General features: G+C 60.0%; 1 protein-coding gene across 7 annotated transcripts in view; it reads left to right on the top strand.

Annotated features, from left to right (window-relative positions):
* The window catches only part of RAB3IL1 (RAB3A interacting protein like 1), a 42,176-nt gene extending 21,759 nt beyond the window's left edge, over nt 1-20,417 (top strand). For 2 of the 7 annotated variants that reach the window (XM_073809061.1, XM_073809065.1), the window contains exons 2-11: nt 10,840-11,086; nt 11,482-11,577; nt 11,664-11,741; nt 12,410-12,628; nt 13,867-13,995; nt 14,090-14,202; nt 14,479-14,502; nt 15,676-15,888; nt 18,489-18,555; nt 19,387-20,417. In XM_073809061.1, coding sequence (XP_073665162.1) covers nt 10,840-11,086; nt 11,482-11,577; nt 11,664-11,741; nt 12,410-12,628; nt 13,867-13,995; nt 14,090-14,202; nt 14,479-14,502; nt 15,676-15,888; nt 18,489-18,555; nt 19,387-19,419 — 1,219 coding nt within the window. In that variant the 3' untranslated portion in view covers nt 19,420-20,417. Of the gene's footprint in view, nt 1-2,423; nt 2,651-3,101; nt 3,119-9,555; nt 10,488-10,839; nt 11,087-11,481; nt 11,578-11,663; nt 11,742-12,409; nt 12,629-13,866; nt 13,996-14,089; nt 14,203-14,478; nt 14,503-15,675; nt 15,889-18,488; nt 18,556-19,386 lie in introns of those variants that run through there. The other 5 variants (XM_073809062.1, XM_033860810.2, XM_073809066.1 and 2 more) reach the window with 5 other exon arrangements.
* Nucleotides 20,418-23,451: the final 3,034 nt, after the last annotated feature.

Here is a 23,451-nt window from a genome sequence, read left to right as displayed (position 1 = left end):
GGTGAGAGGCGGGGCTCCAGACAGGGGACTGGCATAGAACTATGAGGAATTTCATGAGCATTCTACAAGGTCAGCACCAGGGGTGGCCCTGATTGTCTTGTCCAACTTGGTGGTTGTACAGATGTAGAATCTGAGGCTCAGAGAGGGCAAGACACTCATTCTTGGTCACACAGTGAACTGAAGTCCAGAATCAGGGCCTGGGTCATCTAGGCTGGCAGTCTTCTGGATGGGTCTGTGGCCAAGGCTGCCAGGCTGGGGATAAGGATGGCAGGGGTGAGGGGGAAGTTTGGGAAGGGCAGTGGCTTGGGGGCAGAGGACACACCTTTTATATTTTCTTCCCCACCTGCCGGTCAGGCACCTAGTAGGCTCCTCTTGTTGCCCGACAGCATGTAGCTGGGGCTGCCAGAGAGCCCCTCTGGTTTCTGGGCTGTCTTTTCAGAAAACCGGTATAAGGGGTCACAGCCCCTCCATCCCTGGCTGTGTGACATTGGGCAGGTTCCTTAACTTCTCTGAGCCCATCTTTTTCAACTGAAGAGTTGTGGGAGGAGCTAGTGAGGCCTTGGGAGTCCTAAGCAGCTGCATAGATCATGGGATATTTTTGGCTAGTAATTGGGGTGGTGACAGTGACCCCACACTTGTCCTTCAAAGCCTCCCTCAAGAGTCTCCCCAGCCCACCGGTCCTCCCGGGCTGAGGACCCTTCCTCTGGGGCCATAGCCCTGGACTGACACCCCCTCCACCCCTTATCTCCCACCAGTCCGGGTTACCACGACTTGGACCAGGTCTTATCTCCTGCCTGGGCTTGTGACGACTTGGAGGGTAAGCGCCCTGTTCTGAGCTCCTTTTGTGTCATCCCCTCCCCATTCCCCTAAAGAGTGAACAGAGCAAGGTCCAGGAAGACAGCAGTTGCTCAAGACTATTTGGAGAAGGATTCGTCAACAAACATAATGACATCTGCTTTGGGCCAGACCCTGGGCTGGGCTGCGGTGGGTGGAGAAACACAGCCCCAAGGAGGACCTGGTCCCTGCCCTTGGGAAACCACAGCTGTGGAAACAATTGCCCTGCAGAGTGAAGGAGGTCTGGGCAGAATGAAAAGGACGTCACAGAGGGCTGCCCAGGTTGTTCACTGCACAAGGTACCAGCCAAGGGGGCATGAGAGCCAGACATCAAGTCTGGCTTGCCCTCCACTCACCAAGTCCTGTACCTTGGCATGGACCATGCCCACCTAGGAAAGGAGTACCGTTCTCTAATTTGAACTAAGACACCATTCACTTGGCAAGGTGTGCCCTGGGCAGGCAGTGGCCCTGGAAGTGGAGGTCCCCACCCCACATCTCTCCACTGTACTGGAGCCCCAGGAGGACAGAGCCTGTGTCTATGCAGTTTCCTTTTGGGTCCCCAGCCCTTGTATGGCCCACAGTTTGTGCCCAGAAGGGGTGGTTGGATGCATGCATTCAAAATACGTGCCCCAGATGAAGACCTGATAAAACTCAAGCCTGGGGCCCCAGCTCGAGGTCTGAGGGTAGTGCCCCAAGTTCTAGCAATATCTGGAAGGGAAGTACTTCCTCCCATCCTCCCAGGCCTCCTCTAGACACGGAGGCTGGGAGCCATGGTCCCTGGCAGGAGGGAAGCGGGGTTATGCTCTCACTGGATCAGCCCCAGGCTGAAGTTGAGGCTGATGGTCAGGGCTCAGGAAAGGTGACAGAGGGACAGAGGGGTGGAGGGACAGGCTAGACCAGCGTTCAGGGAATCTGCAGAGGATGTGGGACCTGACAGGTGTGTGTGTGTGTGTGCACACGCGTGCGTAATTCTCCCAGAGAGTAGATGGTGGGCAAAGGTAAGGATGGGCAGTATCTGTTCAGAGCAGGAAGGGAGGCCCCTGGTTGGGGGGGGGGAGGGGCGGGGTTGGGGTTGAAGACTTGGGCCAAAGGTGGGGCCTCCCTCAGAAAATGCACTCAGTAGGAGTGAGAAAACTAGTTTTGGGGTCAGCCCCACTTCTCACCAGGAGGGAAGTTGCCCAGAGACAGGCGCAGAGCAGGGAGGCCAGGGAAGGAGTGATGGCCGGAGGGCCGCGTGAGGGGGTGGGAGGGTGTCTGCCGGCCTTGAGTGACAGTCCGCTAAGAATCTGGGAGCTGAAAGCCCGGAGCCATGGTAGGCTCTTGAGCAGGGGTGGTCCTGGGAGGGTGCTGCGCTGGGCCGCGCTAGGCGCCGGATGTCTGGAGCAGAGTAAGCTGGGAGCGTCAGAGAGCAGTGCTGGCCGCAGGATGATGGGGACCCGCTCCTCCCCCACTCGGGCCGTCGCACTGTCCGGGGAGGGCGGCCGGAGCGGGGCTGGGCCGGGAGCGCGCGCGAGCTCTCAGCGTCGGCCGCCGGAGGGGCGGGGCAGGGCACGTGTCCTTGGGCCACCCCTCGGCCACGTGACCCGCCGAGGGCAGGGTCGCAGAGGGACTGGGGGCCGGGGCGCGAGCCCGGGCCGCACAGACCCACAGGCAGCGGGCAAGACTGACAGGCGGCGGGGCAGCCTGGCTGGCCCGGGGCGGAGTCGGCTGCGGGCGGGGACGCGGCGGGGGCGGCGCGGGGAGATCTCTGGGCGATCGCGGCGGCGGCGCGGGGAACCGACGCCCGGGCGCCCCGAGTCGCCAGTATGTGGAGCGGGTAGGTCCGCGCGGGGTCGGGCCGCGGCTGCCTCTGGGGGTGGGACGGTGCGGGGGGGGTTCCCTGCAGTGTGTGCACCCCTACCGGGAGGTGCTCTACGCCCCCATCCCTGCCCGTGCTGTAGCACGAGGACTGGCGAGCCGGTTTGGGGTGGAAGGACATTCGGCATGGAGGGTTCAGGGGGTCTCTCTGGGGGCAGGAATTGTGAAGGGTGGGCTGCTGACCGTCCCGGAGTGACAGCGCCAACTCCTAGCTTGTCCGGAGCGCAAGTGAGATGGGGGCAAGGGGGTGTGCGGCGGAGTGCAAGCCAGAATAAGCCTGGGATAAGCACCTAGAGGAGGGACCCCCAGGCTGAGTGAACCCTTGAAAAGCAGTGCATTTGCGAAAGGGGGGACTGGGTCTCTGCCACATTCGCTTGCAAGTTGGTGAACTTCCATCTGGGGCTCCTGGAACCTGCTGAGCTCAAAGGTGGGTGGGACCTCCCTGCAGCCTGGAGGGGTGCAGCGCAGACTCTGGGCCCTGGACTAGTGGCTCCACTACCCATATCTGTTCCTTGATTCTTAGGGGTGGTCCCAGTCCCTGGGCAACCAGGTGTGGGACCCTTTCCCTGTATGTGCAGAAAAGCTGTGGCCTTCTCATGGAGTTGGGTAAACACTTCTTCCTCCCCATAGCCTGGAAAGACCAGGTCCTGGCGGAGATGTGGCCAGAGTGGGGGTGGGTTGTACTCCTGGAAAGAACGGGGCCAGATGGGTGGTCCCAGGACAGGGCTCCTCCCAGCCACAGCCGGGGAGTGAGGGAAGCCCCACTGGAGAGGCTGGCGGGCTGGAGAGTTCTGATGCAGGCTAGATCCACTTTACTCCATGGCACCTAGCGAAGTTCGGAGTTCGAGCTGAGATGCTAGGGGAGGGCTGGGGAGTCATCCCCAGCAGGGGCTCCTGAGAGAATGGGCTCCTGGTAGGGGTGAGGTGTGGAGACACGTGAGACTCTTAAAGGGAGAGAGTTAAGCAGAGCCTGGATTCTTGTGGAATTGCGCCCTGGGGGAAGGAGACTGAGCTTACGGAGAAGGTGGTTGAGGTGGGTTGGTGACAGCTGGAGAGGTCAGGGCGATCCCACCTGGGGTAAACCGTGCTTGAGGAGCTTCTGGAGGAAGCTCGTGACCCCTTGTGTTGGGTGCGCCCAGGCAAAACACAGCCACCGAGTTGCTGTGTGATCTTGAGAGTATGGCCTCACTGCCCTGAGCCTCAAGGTGAAATGTGTGGGTTGTGTGGTGGAGGTAATCCAGGCCCAGAGAGTGTCCTTTCCTGGAGGCGTCCAGGCTGGAGCCAGACAGACAAGTCTGGGAGGTGCCAGTAGACGGATGCTCACTTTAAAGACTGGATCCAAGAGTCCCGGGACCGTTCTGGATGGACCAGGCTGCCAAGCTGACGCCCGCTTGATCCTAAGTGTGGCTTACTTGGATCCCCCAGGGTGTAGCTGGGTGCAGAGCACATAGTAGGTGCTTCATAAATGCAGATGGAAAGCATGAGGGGCAGAATGAGGAGCTGGGCATCTGGGGAGTGAGAGGCAGAGTTTTGGGGTTACCTTGAGCTCTGCCTTTTCATGGCCCCCTTACTTGGATGTTGGAGGCAGGGGCCAAGCTGCCAGCACCCGCTGGGGTCCTGGGGTCCTACGAGCTCACGCAGACCCCAGCAGCAGCTGGGAGGCACGCTGCTCAGGTCACACTTGCCCGGGTAACTGACTGAGCTGCTGTGACACCTCTGGGCAAGTGCATACTTGGGACCCTTCCTTCTAGACTAGGAGGGGTGAGGAGTTGGTGACTCTGGCTAAGCCATTGATGTCTCTGGGGCTTGGTTTCCTTACCTGGAAGACAACAGAGATACGTCTCTTGGGTGACTGCTCTGTTAATGGCCAGGTCGTAGTGCCAGTTCACCTTCTTGGCCCTGGACTCAGGGCTGCTCCCCTGGGGTGGGTGGAAGTGGCAGGACTCTACAGGAGCTCAGGTGGACCCTCTTCCTTGGGACTCCTTGAGTGTGGGCCCTGAACTCAGAACCCAGAGGTGGCTCCCCCAAAACAGGACTGCTCCCCTCCCCCTCCCCCACAGTGTCCCCTGTCCATAGTCTTGGGTGCCAAGCCGGCTTCCTGGTGATGGGGTGAGGATGGTGACTGGGGTACTTCCGTTGCTAACACAGTGCTGGGCACTTGAGACTTGGTCATCAGAGCCGAGAGTTTGGGTTCTGGGCTCGTTTTCTGCCACTAAGTGGCCACATGACATTGGTGTAGCCCCTCAGTCTCAGTTTCCCCATCTGACAGATGGGGCTAATCATACCTCCCTAGAAAGGGAGGGGCAGGCTCTGATAGACGCCCAGGAATGAGAAAGACCACCCCAACCTCCCAGGGATGGGAGACTGTGTCTTTGCTGCAGGCAGGATGCTGGGGAGCTGCAGGGCTACAGATGGGCTGTGAGATCTTGAGAAAGTCACCTAACTGTTCTGGGCCTTGGCTATCGTAAGGAGCTTGGATCTGTGAGGTCCTGCCTTTAAGGAGTAAGTCACAGGGAACTCCAGGCTCTGAAATGGCATCTGAAGTATGGCCTAGGGGCTCCAGGGTCAAGAGCAGGAGAAAGGGGTTTTGCGACCTTCACTGTCACCTCCTCCTGGAAGCCCTCCATGATTTAACTACCTCCCACCTCCCCCTCAACAGATGGAAATGTCTTTCCTGCTGTCCCTTAATCAGCACACCTGTCTGTGGCACTCAGTAGAGTCCTGCTTGTCCTAGACTCTCCCCACCCGGGATTTGTGCTCAACAGGGTGGGGGAAGGGAAGCAAAATGAATTCCAGTGTGATGAGAAGGGGGCTTGGTGATGTGGCTGCCAGAACCTGTGCACACTGGGTGGGTCTGGGCCGGTGGAGTGCCTGGCACACGATAGGTGCTCGCTGCATACGTGTTGGATGTTTGAGGGCTTGGGGTGTCAGATTCTTCTAGGACCAAACAGGCAGATGTGAGGCGTGTGCCCTGTGCCCTGCTCTACCTCAGTGGAGGAGGGAGCCCTCCACCCTTTCAGGCCTTGTGCCACCTCCGGTGGAGACACAGGGCTGGATTCCCTCCGTCATCAGGGCTGGGCTGCGCTGGGCTGGGCTGGCAGGCCTGGGGCTATGGCAGGGAGAGGCTTGGCCTGGGCCCCCTGCCTCAGGTGTTCTGACCTCCCTGCTTACCACCCTGAAGCTGTTCCTCACCTCCTCCTCCCTCCTGCTGCCTGTCCTACCAGGCACACACCTGCTTCCCCCTTCCTGGAGCGGTCCAGGCCCACCCTCTCCTACACTGGGGGTCCCGCTTGGCTCACTTCCCGGCATTCTTCTGGTGCCTCGTATGACCCTGTTCTCCCATTCTTCTGGGACCCTCCCCTCCAGCGCCTGTGATGGCTCGTGTTCAGGTCTCCAGGCGGGCTCTCTGGCCCTCAGCTCCTCTCTCACCCATCCCTCATCCAGGCTCAGGGCTGCAGCTGCTCCCTCTGGGCTGGTGCCTCCCCTCAGCCACCACTTCCCCAATGCCTCAGCCACGCCCCTTACCTTCCCTGAAAGACCCCCTCCCAGTTCCTCAGTCGTGTCGTGGGCACTGCTGTTCTCATTCACCTTGGCCTCCGTTTTTCATTAGATTAATTACTGCAACTTTTGTTCTGTTCCCCTCTCCAGCCCCTGGTCCTCCCCTGATTTCCTCCCCACCCCCGCCCAAGTCTTTTGTCTCTGTGTGTCCCCTCTGTGTGTCCCCTCCCAGCCCAGAGCCTGCCTGGCTAGAACAGCAGCCTTGGGCGGAACCGTACCACCACCACTCAAGCACTATCTCCAACTTCCTCAAACCCCCGTCTGCATCCTGCCTCACTTCTCTGAAACCACCATTCATCCCCTTTCCGCCAGTCCTGACTTTTTTGGGTGACAGTTCACATGATGCACTAGTGCCTGGACTCTGGGTTCAGTTTCCCCACTGCCACTTCCTTGCTGTGTGTTACAGCCAGGTCGCCATCCCTCTCTGAACCTCGGGTGCCTCGTCGTTCAAACTGGGCTGGCGAGAGCATCTCCCTGTGGCAGCATCGCAAGTTGACACACGATGACGTCTGTGGGGATGTGGAGTGGTGGGCTGGCGTGGACGTGAACAGGAGCTTGAGAATCGGATCTGTTTGTGGGTCTGGAGCTGAAGACTTGGCCACTCTGTAGGCTGAGCCTGGCCGGGCTTGCTGGTTGGTTGGGGACCCAACACACGAAACCTTTCCTGGGACCCCCTTGGCCTCGTTACGAGAGTCACTTGCCTGTCAGCCTCAGTGTCCTCAGGGCTTACTGGACCGCCCATAAGTGTATGAGCGTGATTCTGAACTGGGCCCCTGTGCCATGGCTGTTCCTGAGCTGTGCCCTGGGTCAGAATTCCTGCAGACCAGACCAGCTGTAGTCGCCCTGGAACCCGGGCTTGGTGGCCCCAGGCAGAGGGTGAGGGTCGCAGTCTGCCCTCCCAGCCCTCTCCTTCCCCGGGTTTTCAGTGCTTTCTTCACTGGCTTCCCCGCTGCTTGCTTAATGAACCCACTGTGCCTGTTAGCACAGGGGAGGGGTCTTTAACTCAAAGAGGTGACCTGGGCACTGGGGGGCAGAGAAGGGGAGGTTAGGGCAGAAGGACCCCATGGCTGGCTGGTTGGGCTGGGGCTGGGAAACGGTATCCAGGACGCTACCTGGGTCCGTCTGGCCCCAGGAGTGGGCTCCGTTCAGGCCCTCCTGGCCCAGTGGGGTTGCTGGGTGACTGGGGACCGTAGAATCCAGGGTGGGCCTCATTTCGCCATTTTTTCTGCTTGGGGACAAAAGCCCTGCTGGCCCTCCTAGGGGTGGCCTGGGGGGGTGAGGATTGAGGTTACTGCTTTCCCCTGCCTTGTGTGTTTCCTGGGGAAGTCACCCAGTGGGGCCTTTCCTGTATGAGTTGCCCTGGGCTCTAGGCCGCAGAGCTGGCTTCGGGATGGGGGATGTTGGCTGCCCCCACCTACCTCTGACCTTGACTCTTAGTATCTCCCACCCCCCTACCCGAGCAGACCCCTTCCTAGCCGGCCCTGCTGTGTGTCCTGGACACTGAACTCTGTGTCTGCAGGGAATGGGGTCCGAGAAGGTTTGTGCACAGGGCCGTGGACCTGAACTGGAAGGGGAGGTGCACGGCAGGAGGACTCCAGTGGTAACCCGTGCTCACCCAAGGAGTGAGCTCCCCAGCCCCCAGGCACTCACCCCCGGATTTTCGGGCCTCTGGTCTAGGAGACTGAAGTGTGTGGGAGATAGCAGATGCTGGCTCGGGTGGACCCGAGGGGCCTGGGCTCCCTCCTTCATCTGAACTTTGAGTCTCGGGAGCTGGCCTCATAGCCCAGAAGTGTGAGGGGCAGGGTCTGCAGACTTCAGTACAGGGTGGACCCTCCTTCCCTCCAGCTTCTGCACCCCTGGCCCAGGCATTGGGCATTTGGTGACCACAGGGTGGTCCTGCTGTTCCCACGCCTTCTGCCATGAGGATTTGCTCGTGGGCTTTTCCACCAGGGAGAGGGGGAGGGTATCGCACTCTGTCTCAGGCCTCCCTGGACCACTGTTTCCTCTGGCTGCAAAATAGGGCGCCATCCCCCCAGAAGTAGACCAAAGTGAGCCTGTTAGGAAAATGATGGGGGCCGCCTGGACGCACCCCCAGCCCGTGCCCTTGGGACCCGCTGGAGAGCCCTTCACTGTGGCCAGAGGCCCAGACCACAATGATGGACGAAGCTCAGGCCTCGTGGGAGGGGCTGGCGGCCTTGTTCCCCTAGGCGGGCGGTGTTGGCAATGTCAGGGTGGTCCTTGTGGTGGGGCTAGGTGTCTGAGACCTGGGATCCTGCCCTGTGCCCTGTGCTGTCCCTGAGTCAACCCCTGCCCTTGGCCTGTAGTTCCTGCTCATTCTATTGTAGTGGGCAGTCCCGAGATGGGGTCCCCACCAAGCCTGAGTGACTGTGGCCATTCTCTCAACTGAGGAAGTGGGGCTGGGGCCCAGGCCTCCAGGTTCCCACAGTGGGTACATCCCCAGGGCCTGGGGTTTCAGGTGCAGGACACAAGAGCCTGGGCAGGGATGGTGGAGATGGTGGAGGTGGTGGAGGCACCTGGCAGATAGCCCACTATTTACCTGGCGCTGTAGCCAGTGACTTCCTCATTGGATTCTCAGTGTGTCCCTGCAGGTTTTAACCGCCATCCCACAGGCGGGGAAGCAGGTTGAAAGAATTTCAGCAACTTTCCCAGGGGCTCGCGTGGACCCCAGGTCAGAGGCTGGCATGGACCCGGCCGTGCCCGACTGGCCTGTGCTCTCAGCCACAGCTCCCCCAGTCCTGGCCTCCCTCCTGGGAGGCTGTTTCTCTGCCTGAGCAGAGGCTGAGAAGCCAGTTTGGGCTGGAATTGGGTCAGATTTTCCTGTCACAGCCAGGGAGGAGCCTCCTGGATGCCCCTGGGCTCAGCGGCCCTTGATCCCAAGGCAGATGCAAAATTATGTAGCCCACACCCCACCTGCCTGTCCGCTGTGGCTGGAGAGCTTTGGGCCTGGACTGAAGACCTGGCCGCCTGTCCCACCAGTGCCACCGACTAGCTGTGTGGCCCTGGGCAAGTCCCATTACCTCTCTGAGCATCCGTCCCTCAACTGTAGAATGGGAACAATACCATGAATGCTGCTGAGAATTTTAAATGAGATAACACGGGCAGAGCACCCTCATGAGTCCCCTGGGTGCAGACCCCAGCCTGGGGCTGCCACAGTACTGCCAGAGACCCTTAAGCTTCAGGGACCGCCCCCCTTCCCGACTAGACCCCCCCCCCCCCCAAGCAAAGTATTAGGAAAGATCCCTGTCCGGCATAAACACTGTTGACGGAGTGGTGGGTGTGTGTTCCCACTTTATTCATCAAAGCCCCACGTCCTAGCAAGGCAGGACCCAGCCCCAGGAACCTTGAGGCCACACTCGGGGCCAGTCCCAGCAGACGGCAGGCTGGGCTGGGCAGCTGGACAGGGCCATGCGGAGGGTCGGGAAATGGGCTCATTGCTGGGGTCCCTGGGTGCCCTCTGTGTTACCTAAGGGCAAACTGAGGCTCCGGGGCCGCTTAGTGACTGTCCCAGGGCCCAGAAGACAGGGAGGTGGGACCGGAGAGACCCTGGCCTTGTGTTACTTCCCCTCCGCGATCCTGAATTTCATGACCCCTTGGCCCTGTCTTTCCTCCCTCCCGTGTGGGCCCCTCTTGGCCCCCTCCCCTCCACTTCCCCACTGCTATCAGCAGCCCAGCCCCCAGCCTCGGCCCAGCCGCTGCAGCTCAGAAGCTGCTGGCTCAGGAGCCGCCAGCTTTTGCTGAGTGAGCGAGTCCAGGGTGCTGTCTTGGCACAAACCGCCACGGCCCAGCCCGCTCCTCCCCTCCCTCCTCAGGGTCTGCTGCGAAGGGGGGCGCGTGGATGGGAGGTGGGCAGCGGCTGGCGGCCCCCACCCCGCACCGCCTCTAGGGTCTTCAGCTTCAGAGGGAGGAGGGTCCTGAGGCCCAGAGAGAGGGGGTGTTTGCCTGAGGTCACAAGGCAGACCAAGCAGAGAGCTGGGACTGCCCCCCTGCATGGTCCAGAGAGCAGGAAGTGGGGCTGCCTTGCCTAGGCTGTTTGCAGAACCTTCCTGCCTCAGCCGGCCCTGCCTGCCCTGGCTAGGCCCTTCCTCTCTGGTCCACCCTAAATGGCGTCGAATTTGCATAAACTATGCATGAACCATAGCAATGAAGGCAGTTCCCACTTAATCACCTCGTGTGCCAAGGTTTTCTGCACATCGCTGATCCACTCAGTGACCCTTGAGGTAGGGCCATTGGGATTGTCCCCATTTTATACAGGGGGAAACTCGGGCTCTCGACAGGCATGCATTTACAACATCTGCTGGGCAAACGAGCACCTGCTGTGTGCTCAGCACCTACGGTGGTCCTGGGCTGGAGGGGATGGTTGACAAAGATGAATGAGGCCTGTCCTTGCCCCCAGGAGACCCTGTGCTTGGTCATTCTGCCCTTGTGACGACCCCCGTGACGGCCTATTTTACAGATGGGGAGACTGAGGCCCAGAGTGGCAGGTGCATTGCCCAAGGCTGGTCCCTGGCCTCAGCTCTCTAGCTCTCCAGGCCTCGGGACACCACCCTGTATCTGCTCTTTGCCTCACAGCCAGCCCCACCCGGACGAGGGCCACCCACCGCCCCCTGAAGCTGTCCCAGTCCCCTGGAAGAGTGCGGGCCCCTGCAAAAGCCACAGGGATTCAGGCCTGGTGGAGACCCCTGCTGGGAAGGAAGCCCAAGGCGAGGAGGACCCTGCGGCCACCCGGCTGGACGTGTTGCGTCTGCGCAGCTCTTCCATGGAGATCCGAGAGAAGGGCTCAGAGTTCCTGAAGGAGGAGCTGCACAAAGCCCAGAAGGTGGGCTCTGAGGGCGGGGGCGGAGTGGGGGGGGGTGAGCGGCCGGCCTGAGGGGCCGTGGGCTCTCACCCAACGGCCAGAGACGTCACGTTCCTGTCAAGGCCGCCTACATGCCAGGCCTGTGCTGGGCAGGAGGGCAGCCCAAACGAAGGAGAAACAGTTTTGCTTGTGACTTTTAAACGACTTTTAGAAGTCATGACATCTCTGAAAACCGTTCCCAGGCTCTAACAAACTGACAGTTGGGGTCCAACTTCACGCTCTGAGCTAAATGGAAGCACAGAGGAGGCAAGCTCGGGGCCCTGAGGCGCACGTAAGGCGGCCCCGGGAGTGGCGCCAGGCCCGGGGCCGCTGGGGGGCTCACAGCGCCCTCCCTCGTGCCCACGCCCGCCCCGCAGGAGCTGAAGCTGAAGGATGCGGAGTGTGAGCGGCTGTGCAGGGTTCGCGGGCAGCTGGAACGGGAGCTGGAGGAGCTGACGGCCAGCCTGTTCGAGGTGCGGGGCGGGGCGGCGGGCAGGGGGCGGGGCAGCTGGGCGTCCGTCCGCGCCTGCCGCTCACGTGGAGCCCGCCGTCTTCCCAGGAAGCCCACAAGATGGTCCGAGAAGCCAACATGAAGCAGGCGGCGTCAGAAAAGCAGCTGAAGGAGACGCGGGGCAAGGTGAGGCACGCGCCGGCCCAGACCTCCTGCCCACCTCTGAACCCTGCGAGCGCCGGCCTCCGCCACCCGATTGGACCCTCGCATGGACTGGGGGGCCAGCAGGGAGGGGCAGAGGCATCCGAGATGGCCCCACTGAAACGTTCCCGCTGGAGTGGGAGCCCAGCTCCCTGGGACTCGAGCTGTGTTTCTGCTGTACCCCGGAGACCCTTCTGGGGGCCTTTTCGGGGGCTGGAAGGATCCTGTGGCCATTGTAATTTCTTTTCCTCCGTCCCATACCGCCTTTACTAAGCAGAAACCTCAGGCTGGCTGTGTGAGCCTGGGCAAGCAGCTTTATCCCTTGGAGCCCGTGTACCCATCTGTAAAATGGGAGGGCTGGGCTGTTCCTGGCTCCTGGGGGCCCCTCAGTGGGAGACCCAGCCAGCTCCCAGATACGTGCACCTAACAGAGTCCTGGCTCCCAGTATGACCTCAGCCAGGCTGTGTCTCCTCTGAGCCTCAGTTTCCCTATCTATGGAAAGGGTATCTCAGCCCCCAACCCAGAGGCTGTTCCGAAGATAACGGGTGGAGTTAGGTGCTCAGGGTGGTCTTTCCTGAGCTGGGGTGGCAGTCAGTGGCAGCCGGGGCAGCCTCAGCCCTGGGTTAATATTGACAGCCGTCTCTCCCGGCCAGATCGACATGCTGCAAGCAGAGGTGACAGCCTTGAAGACACTGGTCATCACGTCCACACCAGCCTCTCCTAACCGCGAGCTCCACCCACAGCTGCTCAGCCCCACCAAGGCCGGACCCCGCAAGGGCCACTTGCGTCATAATAGCACCAGCAGCGCCCTCTGCCCCGCCGTGTGCACCGCGGTAGGACACGCCCCCAGCCTGGACAAGGAGGGCAAAGAGGTGAGGGGCAGCGGGCAGGCAGTGGTCACAGGAAAGGGAGGCAGTGCCCCCTGTCAGCCAGGCAGCGGTGCCCAGTGGGGACCCGCCTGGACCCTGCTGTGTGACGGGGAGCGTGTCCTACCCTCTCTGGGCCTCTGTGTCCTCTGGCTGTGAGGGCTGCCTGAATTCCCTGTGATAGGAGGTGTTGGGCCCTCAGTAGGGTACGTGGGGCACCTGGTCCAGGCGGGACAGTGGCTGTGATGCCCTTGGCCACGGGTCTTTGGGCAAGTGAAGCCGCCTGTCAGCACCTCAGTCTCCTCGCGTAAATGGGGTTTCCTGGGGCCACAGGACGTGGGCGTCAGGAGCTCAGCTCAGGGCTGCACCCAGCGGACGCCCCTGAAGGCTGTAGTGGGATTCAGCTTCCTGGAGTCTCTGATGCCAAGGTGGCCCCAGCTCTGCCCTGCCCCAGGCCTCCCGAGCGTCCAGGGAGGAGGTGCGGGCCAGGCCTCTCCATCCCCTCCTGAGCTCTAAGCTTCCGGCTGGACTCTAATAATCTCCTTCCTCTGTCTGTCTCTGTGCACCTGTCTGTCTGTCTGTCCTGCCGGCCCAGCCCGGGCTGCCCCCTCTCCTCTCCCTGCTCCTCTGCGTGGTCCCCAGCAAGGCGGTTCACCTCACCTACGAGCCGGCCTGGCAGCTCCCACCTGGGGAGTTGCCCGTGGGCCCCACCTCTGCTACCTCTCTCTCCTTTTCCCGACAGGTAAAGGCTCCGGAGAGGGGCCGCTCCCTCTGCCCCCTCCCAGCCTCTCCCTCTGCATGTGCCCCAGGGCAGCCAGTGAGCTGTGTGTGTTCCTTTCCATGTGCGCATGCCTGCGTGTGCCGTGCGTCCCGTCAGGTCCCTGTGTGTACCTGCGGGTACCTGCAGCGTCACTCTTCAACTTACCCTCCTCAAGGAGGCAGCGAGGGTCTTCAGAATGAGACCCTGGACCCACGTCTAATTCTGTAGGCCAAGAAACTGGCAACACACCTCCAACACGCTTAGAAGTGAAACTTTTGAGTTCCGAATCCAAATTCTTCTGTGCAAGGGGAAGAGAAGAGTTCTTCTTTGGGACTCGGGTCCCCTGCATGGCTACAGGGGACAGGCCCGCTGGGGCCTGCACTGCATCCTCCCTGGCTCCCCACCTCCTGGGGCTCTGCCTGTCTCTGCCATGCTGGCCCCCCCAGTGCCCTGCCCCCCACCACCGGCTCACCTTCCCCCACAGGTGGACACGACCCTGTTTGCAGAGTTCCAAGCCTGGAGGGAATCGCCCACCCTGGACAAGACCTCCCCCTTCCTGGAAAGGGTGTACCGGGAGGACGTGGGCCCCTGCCTGGACTTCACCATGCAGGAGGTGAGGCAGACAGAGGGTGGCCCGCCGGGGGGCCCAGCCCCGCAGCCGGCGGCCAGCCCCTCACCACCTCCCACTCCTCCCTGCTCTACCGCAGCTCTCAGCCCTGGTACGGGCCGCCGTGGAGGACAACACGCTCACCATCGAGCCGGTGGCTTCGCAAACACTGCCCGCGGTGAAAGTGGCCGCTGTCGAGTGTGGCCGTACCAAGTAAGCTTAGCACCCTGCCCCCGGGAAAGGCCCGCGTAGCCTTGGGCTGCACCAAGGGGGTGGCCAGGGAGGACTGAGCCTCAGGCCTGCCTGCTGGGTCCTGCAGTGGGACCTGGGGGTGGGCAGGGGCACCTGACCAGAGAGGGACAGTGGCTGCCTCCGCGCAAGGCAAGGAGGCATCTTTGGCAGACATGCTGCCTCTAGTCATGGAGCCGGGGTCTCCTCCTTCCTGGCTGGCCTGACGTGCATCTCTCTCCTACCCCCTCTCTCCCACAGTGGGTTCCGGGCCCCGATTGACACGTAAGTGACGTCATTTTTCACTCCACCTCCTGACAATGACCCGATGGCCCTGGCATCTTGTCCTCCCTGCTTCTCAGCTGGCATTGGGCAGGGCCAGCAGCAGAGCAAAGCTGCCAGCATGGAGCAAGGGCAGGGACTGGAGCCTGCGAGGGAGGCCCCTGGGTGGGAGCCTTGTCACAGAGGGGAACATTTGAGCCGGGTTTTGAAAGATGAATAGCAGTTTGCTGAGCAGGGAAGGACCTTTCAGGCAGAGGCAACAGCATGAGTGGAGGTATGAGAAGCTGGAATATTAATGGAAACACCACTGGATCGGTGGGCGGAGCAGTGGGGTGGGTGGGCATGGGGTTGGGGCTGAGGCCACAGAGGGTGTTTGGGGCCAGAGTGTGAAGGCCTCAAATGAGGTTTGGGCTTTAACCCACTGAGGCCAGCATTTCACAAATCATCGATTAACGTTCCCTGAAAAGAGGGTTCCCTGGTCCAATCAGAGTCACAGTGAACCTGGAGGCAGCAAAGGCTCTGATAAGTCCTGCAACCAAGGAGCCTATTTAACCTTCCTTTACTCGGGATTCTCCGTAACTATTTCCTGGGCAGTAGGGAAGCAGCAGGGAAAGATAATGGGCTAGATGTGGGTTTTTGGAGTAGCCCCTGGCTGTAACATGGAGAAGAAAAGCAGAGATGAGGCAGAAGTCTGGTTGGAAGGAACTGAGGGCATCCGGGCAAAAGGTCCTATTGGCAGAACCTAGCCTGGGGACTTCGTGACCTAAGTGGAGGAGAGAGAAGACTCCTGCTTAGGAGGAAGGGATGACTGGGTCTGAGGGCCCTAGTAAAGTAGGGGGCAGCATTTTTAGGGGCGGCAGAGGGTGGAGCTTTTGTACACCTGGCCTGAGGTTGACCAAGCTCTCCTGCCCAGCAGGGGTGAGGTGAGGGGTTGAGGGATGGGGTCCAGCTTGGTTTAAAGGTCTCCCCCAGGGACTTCTGAGACTGCCCTCCTCCTTGGCCTGCCTCCAGGCTCCTTGGGAAGCTGGGACCAGGGGAAAGGATGCCAGGCCCCACCCTGATGTGTGTTTGCCTCCCCCTCCCTCTGTGCCTTCTCTGGCTGCTGCGTCCTCCCTGGACGAGCTGGGTGGGCAAGCCCCAGCCGTCCCCATGGTCCTGAGGTCTGCTTTTCTCTAGTACATGTGCCCTGAGTGGCCTGGCCTGCGCCTGTCGTCACCGAATCCGGCTTGGGGACTCCGAGAGCCACTACTACATCTCACCGTCCTCCCGGGCCAGAGTGAGTCATCCAATGGGAGTGTTACCTGGCTCCTTAGAGGCTCCCTGGGCTGGGACTCTGAGCCCCAGGCTGCACAACCTACAATCTACAGAGCAGGGCACAGGCTCAGAGAGGTACGAGAATGACTTGGGCCACACAGCCAAGCCGGTGTATTTGTTTGCTGTTGCTGTGTGACAAGTTACCATAAACTTAGTGGTAAACTTCGATTTAGTATCTCACAGACTCCCTGGGTAGGAGTCTGGGCACAGCTTAGCTGGGTCCTCTGCTCAGGGCCTCAGGGACTGCAGTCACAGTATCAGCAGCTGCATCCTTTCTGGAGCTCAGGGTCCTCTTCTGAGCTCACATGTTGTTGGCAGAAGTCAGTTCCTTGTGGTTGAAGGACTGAGGTGGCCATTTTCTTGCTTGCCGAAAAGTACTCATGGGAGTGACACCCATCAGCTCTGTCGTTTAATATAACCTAATCAAGGGAGTGACACTAGAGTTCCAGGCTCCTGACTCCTGGCTCCGGCCCCAGGCTTTGGAGAAGGTTCTGAGGCTTGTCTGTCACACAAGGCTGACAGTCAGCTGTGGGCTCTGAGGGGCCTCCAGGGATCCCAGCTTCTGCCCTCACCTGCCGAGTGACCCAGGTGAGGGTCAGTGGATCAAGGGGCCTCACTGGGCTGGGATGAGGGTGGGGTGGACCCCTTTCCTCTGTCCCTTCAAAGACAGTGAAGAAGATTGGAAAGAACAAAAGTTTGGAAAACTCAAGCTTGGTGCAAAGGTGACGTGGTGTGGAAGGTCCTCTTAGAGGAACCATCTCCTCCCCTTGACCTACTAGAGGTGCCTGATTGGACTAAAGTGGGCAAATGGCCTCATCATCAGGCAGTAGATTGACCAGCACAGTCAGCTTGTCTGGTCCTGACAGCCTCTGCAGGGCAGCCCAGCATGTTGTTCTGGCAAATCCCCCAGCAGCGAGCTGAGCTCCCATTAGAGAGGGAGTCTGAGCCTTAGAAAGGAAAGGGGTGCACCCCAGGCCACTCAGCCTAGACCGGAGGTCTCCCCATCCTGGATCCAGTATCTTACTTCTGCAGTCTCCACCTCCTGCATCTGTGCCCAGAGCCTTGTTCGGTGGCCATGGGTCACCTCTGTTTCTTTCTGATCCCAATGAGGGGATCTGTGCCAGACGCTCCCATGCCTAGAAAATTACATCTAGAACGTTGTTCTGCCAGGCCTATGTGTCTGCTGTCCTGGGCAGAGCTGGGAAGGCAGAGGGGAAGGGTGTGAAGTTCTCGGATGTGGTCCCCACCCTGATGAGACCAAGGAGTGTGGAATCCATAGGGAGAAGAAAGTTCTGTCCCCAAAGCGCAGCCCTGGGGAGAGAGCCCCACTGCTCCCCACCATTCCCTAGTCACGGACCTCTGGTAGGGCCTACTGGCCACTGAGCAATGCCAGGGCCTGGGACCCAAGCTTCTCCTGCCCATCCCATCCGGCCCTAAGCAGCCCCTCCTCAGCCCTCCCAGGCGGCACCTTTGCCACACTGGGTTAGTCCCCTCACCTGGCCTCTCTCACACCTCCCTGCCTTTGCCAGGGCCACCAACCCCCTGCACCCAATTTTGTCCTCCTGGCAAGGGCTCCTGTGTGTTTGAGGGCCCAGCAGGAGCATCGCCCCTCCCTCAGCTTTCTCCACTCCCCAGCCTGTGGCCCCCACACACTTGATGTCCCTCCCCCAAAGTGCTGGGTATTCAGCATGGGCAGTTGTGGGCGCAGCTGCCAGCTGCCTTCCACCCTGCTTTAGGTTGGGTACCCTAGAAGCAGAGCCTAAGATGGAGATGGTGTGCAATTCTCAGGAGGCAGAATGGGGCTGGGGGGAAGGACAGGCAAAGGTGAGGCTTCAGCTGGAGTCTGGCTTCAGCCTGATCCACAGGGGCCCTGGAGCCCAGAGTGGATTCCACCCTGAGGCACGGGCGTGGCCTTTTATACCCAAGATGCCTGTCAGTCATTGGCTGAAGTCTGTGAGGGTATGGGGTGCAGAGGGGCACCAGCAGCCAACATTCTCAGCAGTGGGGAGATGGGGCCCCAGCCTGGGGAAGGGGCCTGGGAAGGGCACTAACAGCGCCCTCTCAAAGGTGTGAGAGTCTTCGTGACAGAGCTCAGGTCTGAGCCAGCTCGGGGTCCCCAGTGCCTGGCGCAGGGCCTGGCTGGGAGCAGGCCTCAGGTCAGACTAGGGGCTTCAGGTGGGGATCCAGGGCAGCCAGGTGAGCAGCTTCTGATCCCCTCACCTTTCCTGGCATTACGAATAGCACCTGGTAAGGCCTGGCTGGCCGGGGCCTCCAGTAGCCAGAGCGAGCAGGCCCCTCCGGGGAGCGTGGGTTCTAGGCAGCCTGCCCGGTTTCATCTTTGCAGCTCAGCCACTTAATAAGTGGAGGCTCTGTGGCCTCCGCAGTCGTTGTGGGGTCGTTCCTGGAGCCTCAGCGCTCCCCACGTGTAGACTGGGAATGATAGGCACGTCCGGCGCACCGGGTACGCGTACTTGATTACGCTTAGTGGTCGCTATCGTTTTTATTAGGAGTACTAGTGCTGCTGTTGACTGTAACGTTAGAGCCCAGAATTATCTGAGTCTCACAGGACGTGGGTCTTCCCGCTCTGGTCTGCGATCTACCCTGGCTTTTTTTGGGGGGGGAGGGGGCAAGTGTGAGGGCCGGGGGGGGTCACACCCTGCCCCCTCTGCCCACAGATCACGGCCGTGTGCAACTTCTTCACCTACATCCGCTACATCCAGCAAGGCCTGGTGCGGCAGGACGGTGAGCGCCCCCTCGTGGCCGCTGGGGGTGGCGCCCGGGAGGGGAAGGGCGGGGCGGGGCGGGGCGGGGCGGCCGGCCGGGCCAACCCCAGGGCTTTGCTGCACCCCGTCGGAGGAGGACTCTGCGAGAGAGAAGGTCGTAGATTAGCAAAGCGATCCGGAAGCTCCTGTTGCTGAGCCCTGTGGAGAGAGGAAGAGCGGAAGGAGCCTCCTGGGCTCTGCCTTACCGGGAAAACCAGCCTGGTGCCCCCACATACCTGGATCCAGCTGCTTTTTCCCGTTCAGAAACCTCTCCAGCCCCCCGGGCCTGTAGTGACGGCATTCTTGTTACTGGCCTGGCCTACACGATGGGGCCTCCCCTGTGAATCTCCTCCCCTGTCCCGCCGCGTGGACCTCCAAGTGGTGGCTGGACACGGCTCGCCCACCTCCCCCTGTAGACACTCCCCGCCCTTGCCCATCAGGTCCTCTGTCCATCCGTTGTCCCCCTGCCCCCATTCTGCCAGGCCAGGGACGGGCCCTGTGCAGGGTCGCTGGAGAGCCCCGGGAGCAGGGGTTGGAGAGCATTTGCAGTCTGTCCAAGTGTGTGGCAGTGTGTACGTGCGTGTGCGTGTCAGGCTGTGGAGGTGACCGTCACCTCCATGCCTCCCGGGCTGCAAGCCCCCAGAGTGGAACCTCAAAGAGGTCCGGCTACTCACTGAGATCTGTCCTCAGGGACTGGGGAGTCCTAGGGTGCCCACCAGCTGCCCTGCCCAAAGCCGGGGGAGAGGCCAGGCCATCTGCCTGAGGCGACCCTGAGTGGGCACTGAGCTGTCCACCCTCTGTCTGCCTGCAGCGGAGCCCATGTTCTGGGAGATCACAAGGCTGAGGAAGGAGATGTCGCTGGCCAAGCTTGGCTTCTTCCCCCAGGAGGCCTAGGTCATGGCCCAGGCCTGGAGGGGGTCTCTGAGCTGGAGCCAACACCTGCCCCAGGAGAGACAGACAGACAGACGGGGTCCTAGAGCCAGCCCTGAGCCAGAAGCTGACCAGAGGGACGAATGGCCAGGCCGTGGAGGCAGCACTGAGCCGGCAGCAAAAGTCCATCCCAGGACAGGCCTCAGGAGGTGACCTCTCCCCCCTCATAGTACTACAGCCACCAGGAGACTTTCAAGAAAGCACCAAAGACCAAGGAGCTGGGAGCCGTACAAAGGGGCTCAGCCCTTGGGAGGGCACCCCTGGGACAGCCAGCACCCACTCCCCAGTCCCAGGAGCTGCTGCCTGCAGGTGCCTCACTGGCGAGATCTCCAGGGTATCTCCGCAACCCCCCTTTCCTAAGCCCTGGGCACCAGCACCCCCTTGTGGCCATCCCTCACCTCGTTCCCAGGTGGGCCTGCTGTGCCCAAGGGCCCGAGAGCTAGGAGGAGCGGACGGGGCGGACGGGGGCCTCGCTGGCTGTCTTCCACTCCATCCTGTATCTGCCTGACAATGACCCCAAAACATCCTTAAGATGTATCAGGGGCCCTCCTCCCGCCCGCCCGCTCGACCTTCCTCCTTCCCGCCAGCTGAGCCCAATGCTGCAAGGAGCCTTCGCCCCCACCACTGCTGGGAGGATTGGGGCACTTTCCTCCCAAAGTAAAACACAGACAGGCCTCAGGATGCCCGGGCCTGTTTTCAGCTGTGGATGGCCGTTCCGACGACGGAGGCTGAGATCGCCCAGCCCGGCACACAGGGCTGGCGTGGGGCAGGCAGGCCCCGGGCCCCTCCTCCCCCCTCGCAGGCTACTCAGTACCGGGGTCCAACCTGGACACATCCCTCACCACGTCCGATTTCCTCCTCTGAATGGAATGTAACGCGATCTCTATTTAATAAAGGACGGCTTTGTTGGTAGAGGCCAGGCAGCCACGCGCCTTCACTCCTGCGCCCTGGGGCTTGGGCCAAGGCTTGGGCATCTGAAGGAATGAAACAAAATCCTTTCCTTGCCCGCCCTCGTGCTTGGGATTAAACCCAAATCCTGAAGGGATTGCTGGAGGGAGCACCAACCGAGTCCTCCCCAGTGTTCCTGGGGCAGTAGGTTTTTGGGGGATGAGCCCAGCTCCCTCTCCCGAGAAGTGGTTTGCTGTCAGGAGAACGGGGGCTCTGTCGCTGCCTCACAGGGGATCTTGGGCAGATCCCCTTGCCATCTCCCTGCCAAGTGTCACGGAAGCCTGGAGCTCAGAGTCAGAGCATCAAGGCTGCCTGGTGCCTGCAGGGCAAGGCAGGATTGATTGGTGATGTCTGCCAACAGCACAGCAAGGCCTGTGGTAGCTGTGGTTTTCCCCGCCCTGGTCAAGGGACAGTAGTCAGAGGTGGAAGAAGGTGGAGTCGCCCGGTCCTCTGAGAACCCAGGATAGGCCTTGGGAGGTGCCTTGTGGGGCCTGATCCCCTCCCCACAAGTAGGGATGTGGGCCCAGGCCAGTTGGTGTCCTTCCTTGTGGGGTGGGGCGTAGCAGCTTCTGGGTCAGTATTTACTGGGGCTGGTGATCCCTCGAGGGGACTTCTCTGTTGGCCTGAGACCTTGGGGTCACTCAGCTGGTAGGTCGAGGCCCCCCCACCCTATCACTCTCTCCAGCCAGTAGCCTTTTCCCTCTCGCTCTCCCGCCTCCAAGACTCTCCCTCTCTTCCCAGCCCTCCCCACTACTCCACTAGTGATTTGAATCCCTTCTGTCTCCCCAGCCCCCTCGGATGTTCACCGGTTAGGCCTCCTGTCACAGATGTTCATTCATTCACTCAACAAACGCTGGGCAACTCATATGCCAGACACTTTTCCTGGTGCAGGGGGTACCTCGCTTGAGCTGAGACGCTCACGGGGAGACTGGCAATAAAAACAATGCACGGGTGACATCCACGGTGTCAGATGGAGGAAGGAAAACAAGGAAGGCGATGGAGGATGTCAGGGAAGGGTGTACCCTGCCGCATTATATGGGGTCACCTATGTCCTCTCCTGCATACCAGTCTCTTTCTGTCCTGGGTCAATCCTGGGTCAGCCAGGGGACAAGGGAGGATGAAGGTCTGGGCCCTGGAGCTGCCCGTTCCTGCCCTGAGCTTCTGTGCTCCCGGTCCAGCCACACCCAGCGCCAAGGAGACACCAGGCAACAGTTCAGGCAACCTGGCAGAGAATCCCCACGGCCAGATGTGCTCAGCCTGACCCTGCCAGGTGAGCAAACAGTAGCTGAGATGCCTGGGGGGGTGCCTGTGACCCTTACACTCTGGCATCAGTACATAATAGCTGAGCACTTACTGTGTCCCGGGGCTCGTTCCACACCCTTTACGTGAACGCATTCATTTAATCCTCAGGACAACCCTAGGAGGTCCTGTTTTCCTCATTTTGCAGATGAATCGACCTAGGCACCACGAGGTCATACAGGAAATGGTGGCCCCAGAATAGGAATAGATGAGCCCAGCTCCAGAGCCCACGGTGTGAGCCAGCTTCCTAGATGCTTTATACTCACCACCTGCCACGTCCCGGAGGCTGCGTTAGGTCCTTCCCTGTTTTTCAGGGATGTAGAAACAGGCTCAGGCAGTGACGGAGCAGAATTTGAATCTAGGTTTGTTTCTCACCTTTACCCCGTGAGGGGTGCCCTCGCCCCTGCTCTGCAGGCTTCTGGGGGTGGGTATGGGGGGAGCTCAGGGCTTTGGCTTTTGGAGTTGGGGGGCGGGGAAGGTTAGCTCACATCAGCCACACAGGAGTTGTTCCTCTTAAGTGAATTTTCTAGATAACCCACTCAGGTCTCTCTAAGTAGTGCCGCACAGGTGGCCACCTCTTACAAACCAGCACCAACCACAGTCTCCGAGCCTGAGCCCAGCCCCACCCTGGCCTCACACGTTGCGCTGCTGTGTCACATTTTGCCATCTGCCAAGCCTGTACCGATTGGGTCCTGCCAGGGTTGTGTACCTGGGCAAGTCACTCCTCTCTGGGCTTCAGTTTTCTCATCTTTGACTTGGGAATATCAGACTAAATGACCTTTGCAGCCCCACTCTTTCCCTTTTTTTTTTTCCATTTATTTTATTGTGGTGAAGACCCACACAGTTGACCATCTTAGCAATTTTTCATCGTATAGTTCAGTAATGTTAAGTATATTTGCATTGTTGTGAAACAGCTCTCCAGCACTATTTTTATTTTATTTTATTTTTTTTTTAGCGGTACGCGGGCCTCTCACTGTTGTGGCCTCTCCCGTTGTGGAGCACAGGCTCCTGACGCGCAGGCTCGGTGGCCACGGCTCACGGGCCCAGCCACTCCGTGGCATGTGGGATCTTCCCAGACCGGGCACGAACCCACGTCCCCTGCATCGGCAGGCGGACTCTCAACCACTGCGCCACCAGCACTATTTTATCTTGCAAATCTTAAACTGTGTTCCCATTAAACAAATCCCCTCCCCCATCCCTGGCCACCACCATTCTATAACTACTTTAGAGATTTTATGTAAGTGAAGTCATGCAGTATTTGTCTTTTTATGACTGGCTTCTTTTATTTAGCATAATGTCCTCAAGGTTCATCTGTTTTGTAGCCTGAGACAGGATTTCCTTCCTTTTTAACGCTGAATAATATTCCATTGTATTCATAGACCACGTTTTGTTTATCCACCCTCTGTTGATGGACATTTGGGTTGCTTCTACCTCTTGGCTATTGTGAATAATGCTGCTCTGAACATGGAAGTACAGATATCTGTTTGAGACACTGCCTTCACTTCTTTTGGATATTTAGAGGTGGGATTCCTGGATGATATAGTAGCTCTTTTTAAAAAAAAAATTTATTTATTTATTTGTGGCTGCATTGGGTCTTGCTCTACGCGGGCTTTTCTCTAGTTGCGGTGAGCGGCGGCTACTCTTCGTTGCGGTGCGCGGGCTTCTCATTGCGGTGGCTTCTCTTGTTGTGGAGCACAGG

The sequence above is a fragment of the Tursiops truncatus genome, chromosome 8 (genome assembly GCF_011762595.2).
Source record: "Tursiops truncatus isolate mTurTru1 chromosome 8, mTurTru1.mat.Y, whole genome shotgun sequence".
NCBI classification, from domain to species: domain Eukaryota; kingdom Metazoa; phylum Chordata; class Mammalia; order Artiodactyla; family Delphinidae; genus Tursiops; species Tursiops truncatus.
This window is presented reverse-complemented; position numbering and strand designations above follow the sequence as displayed.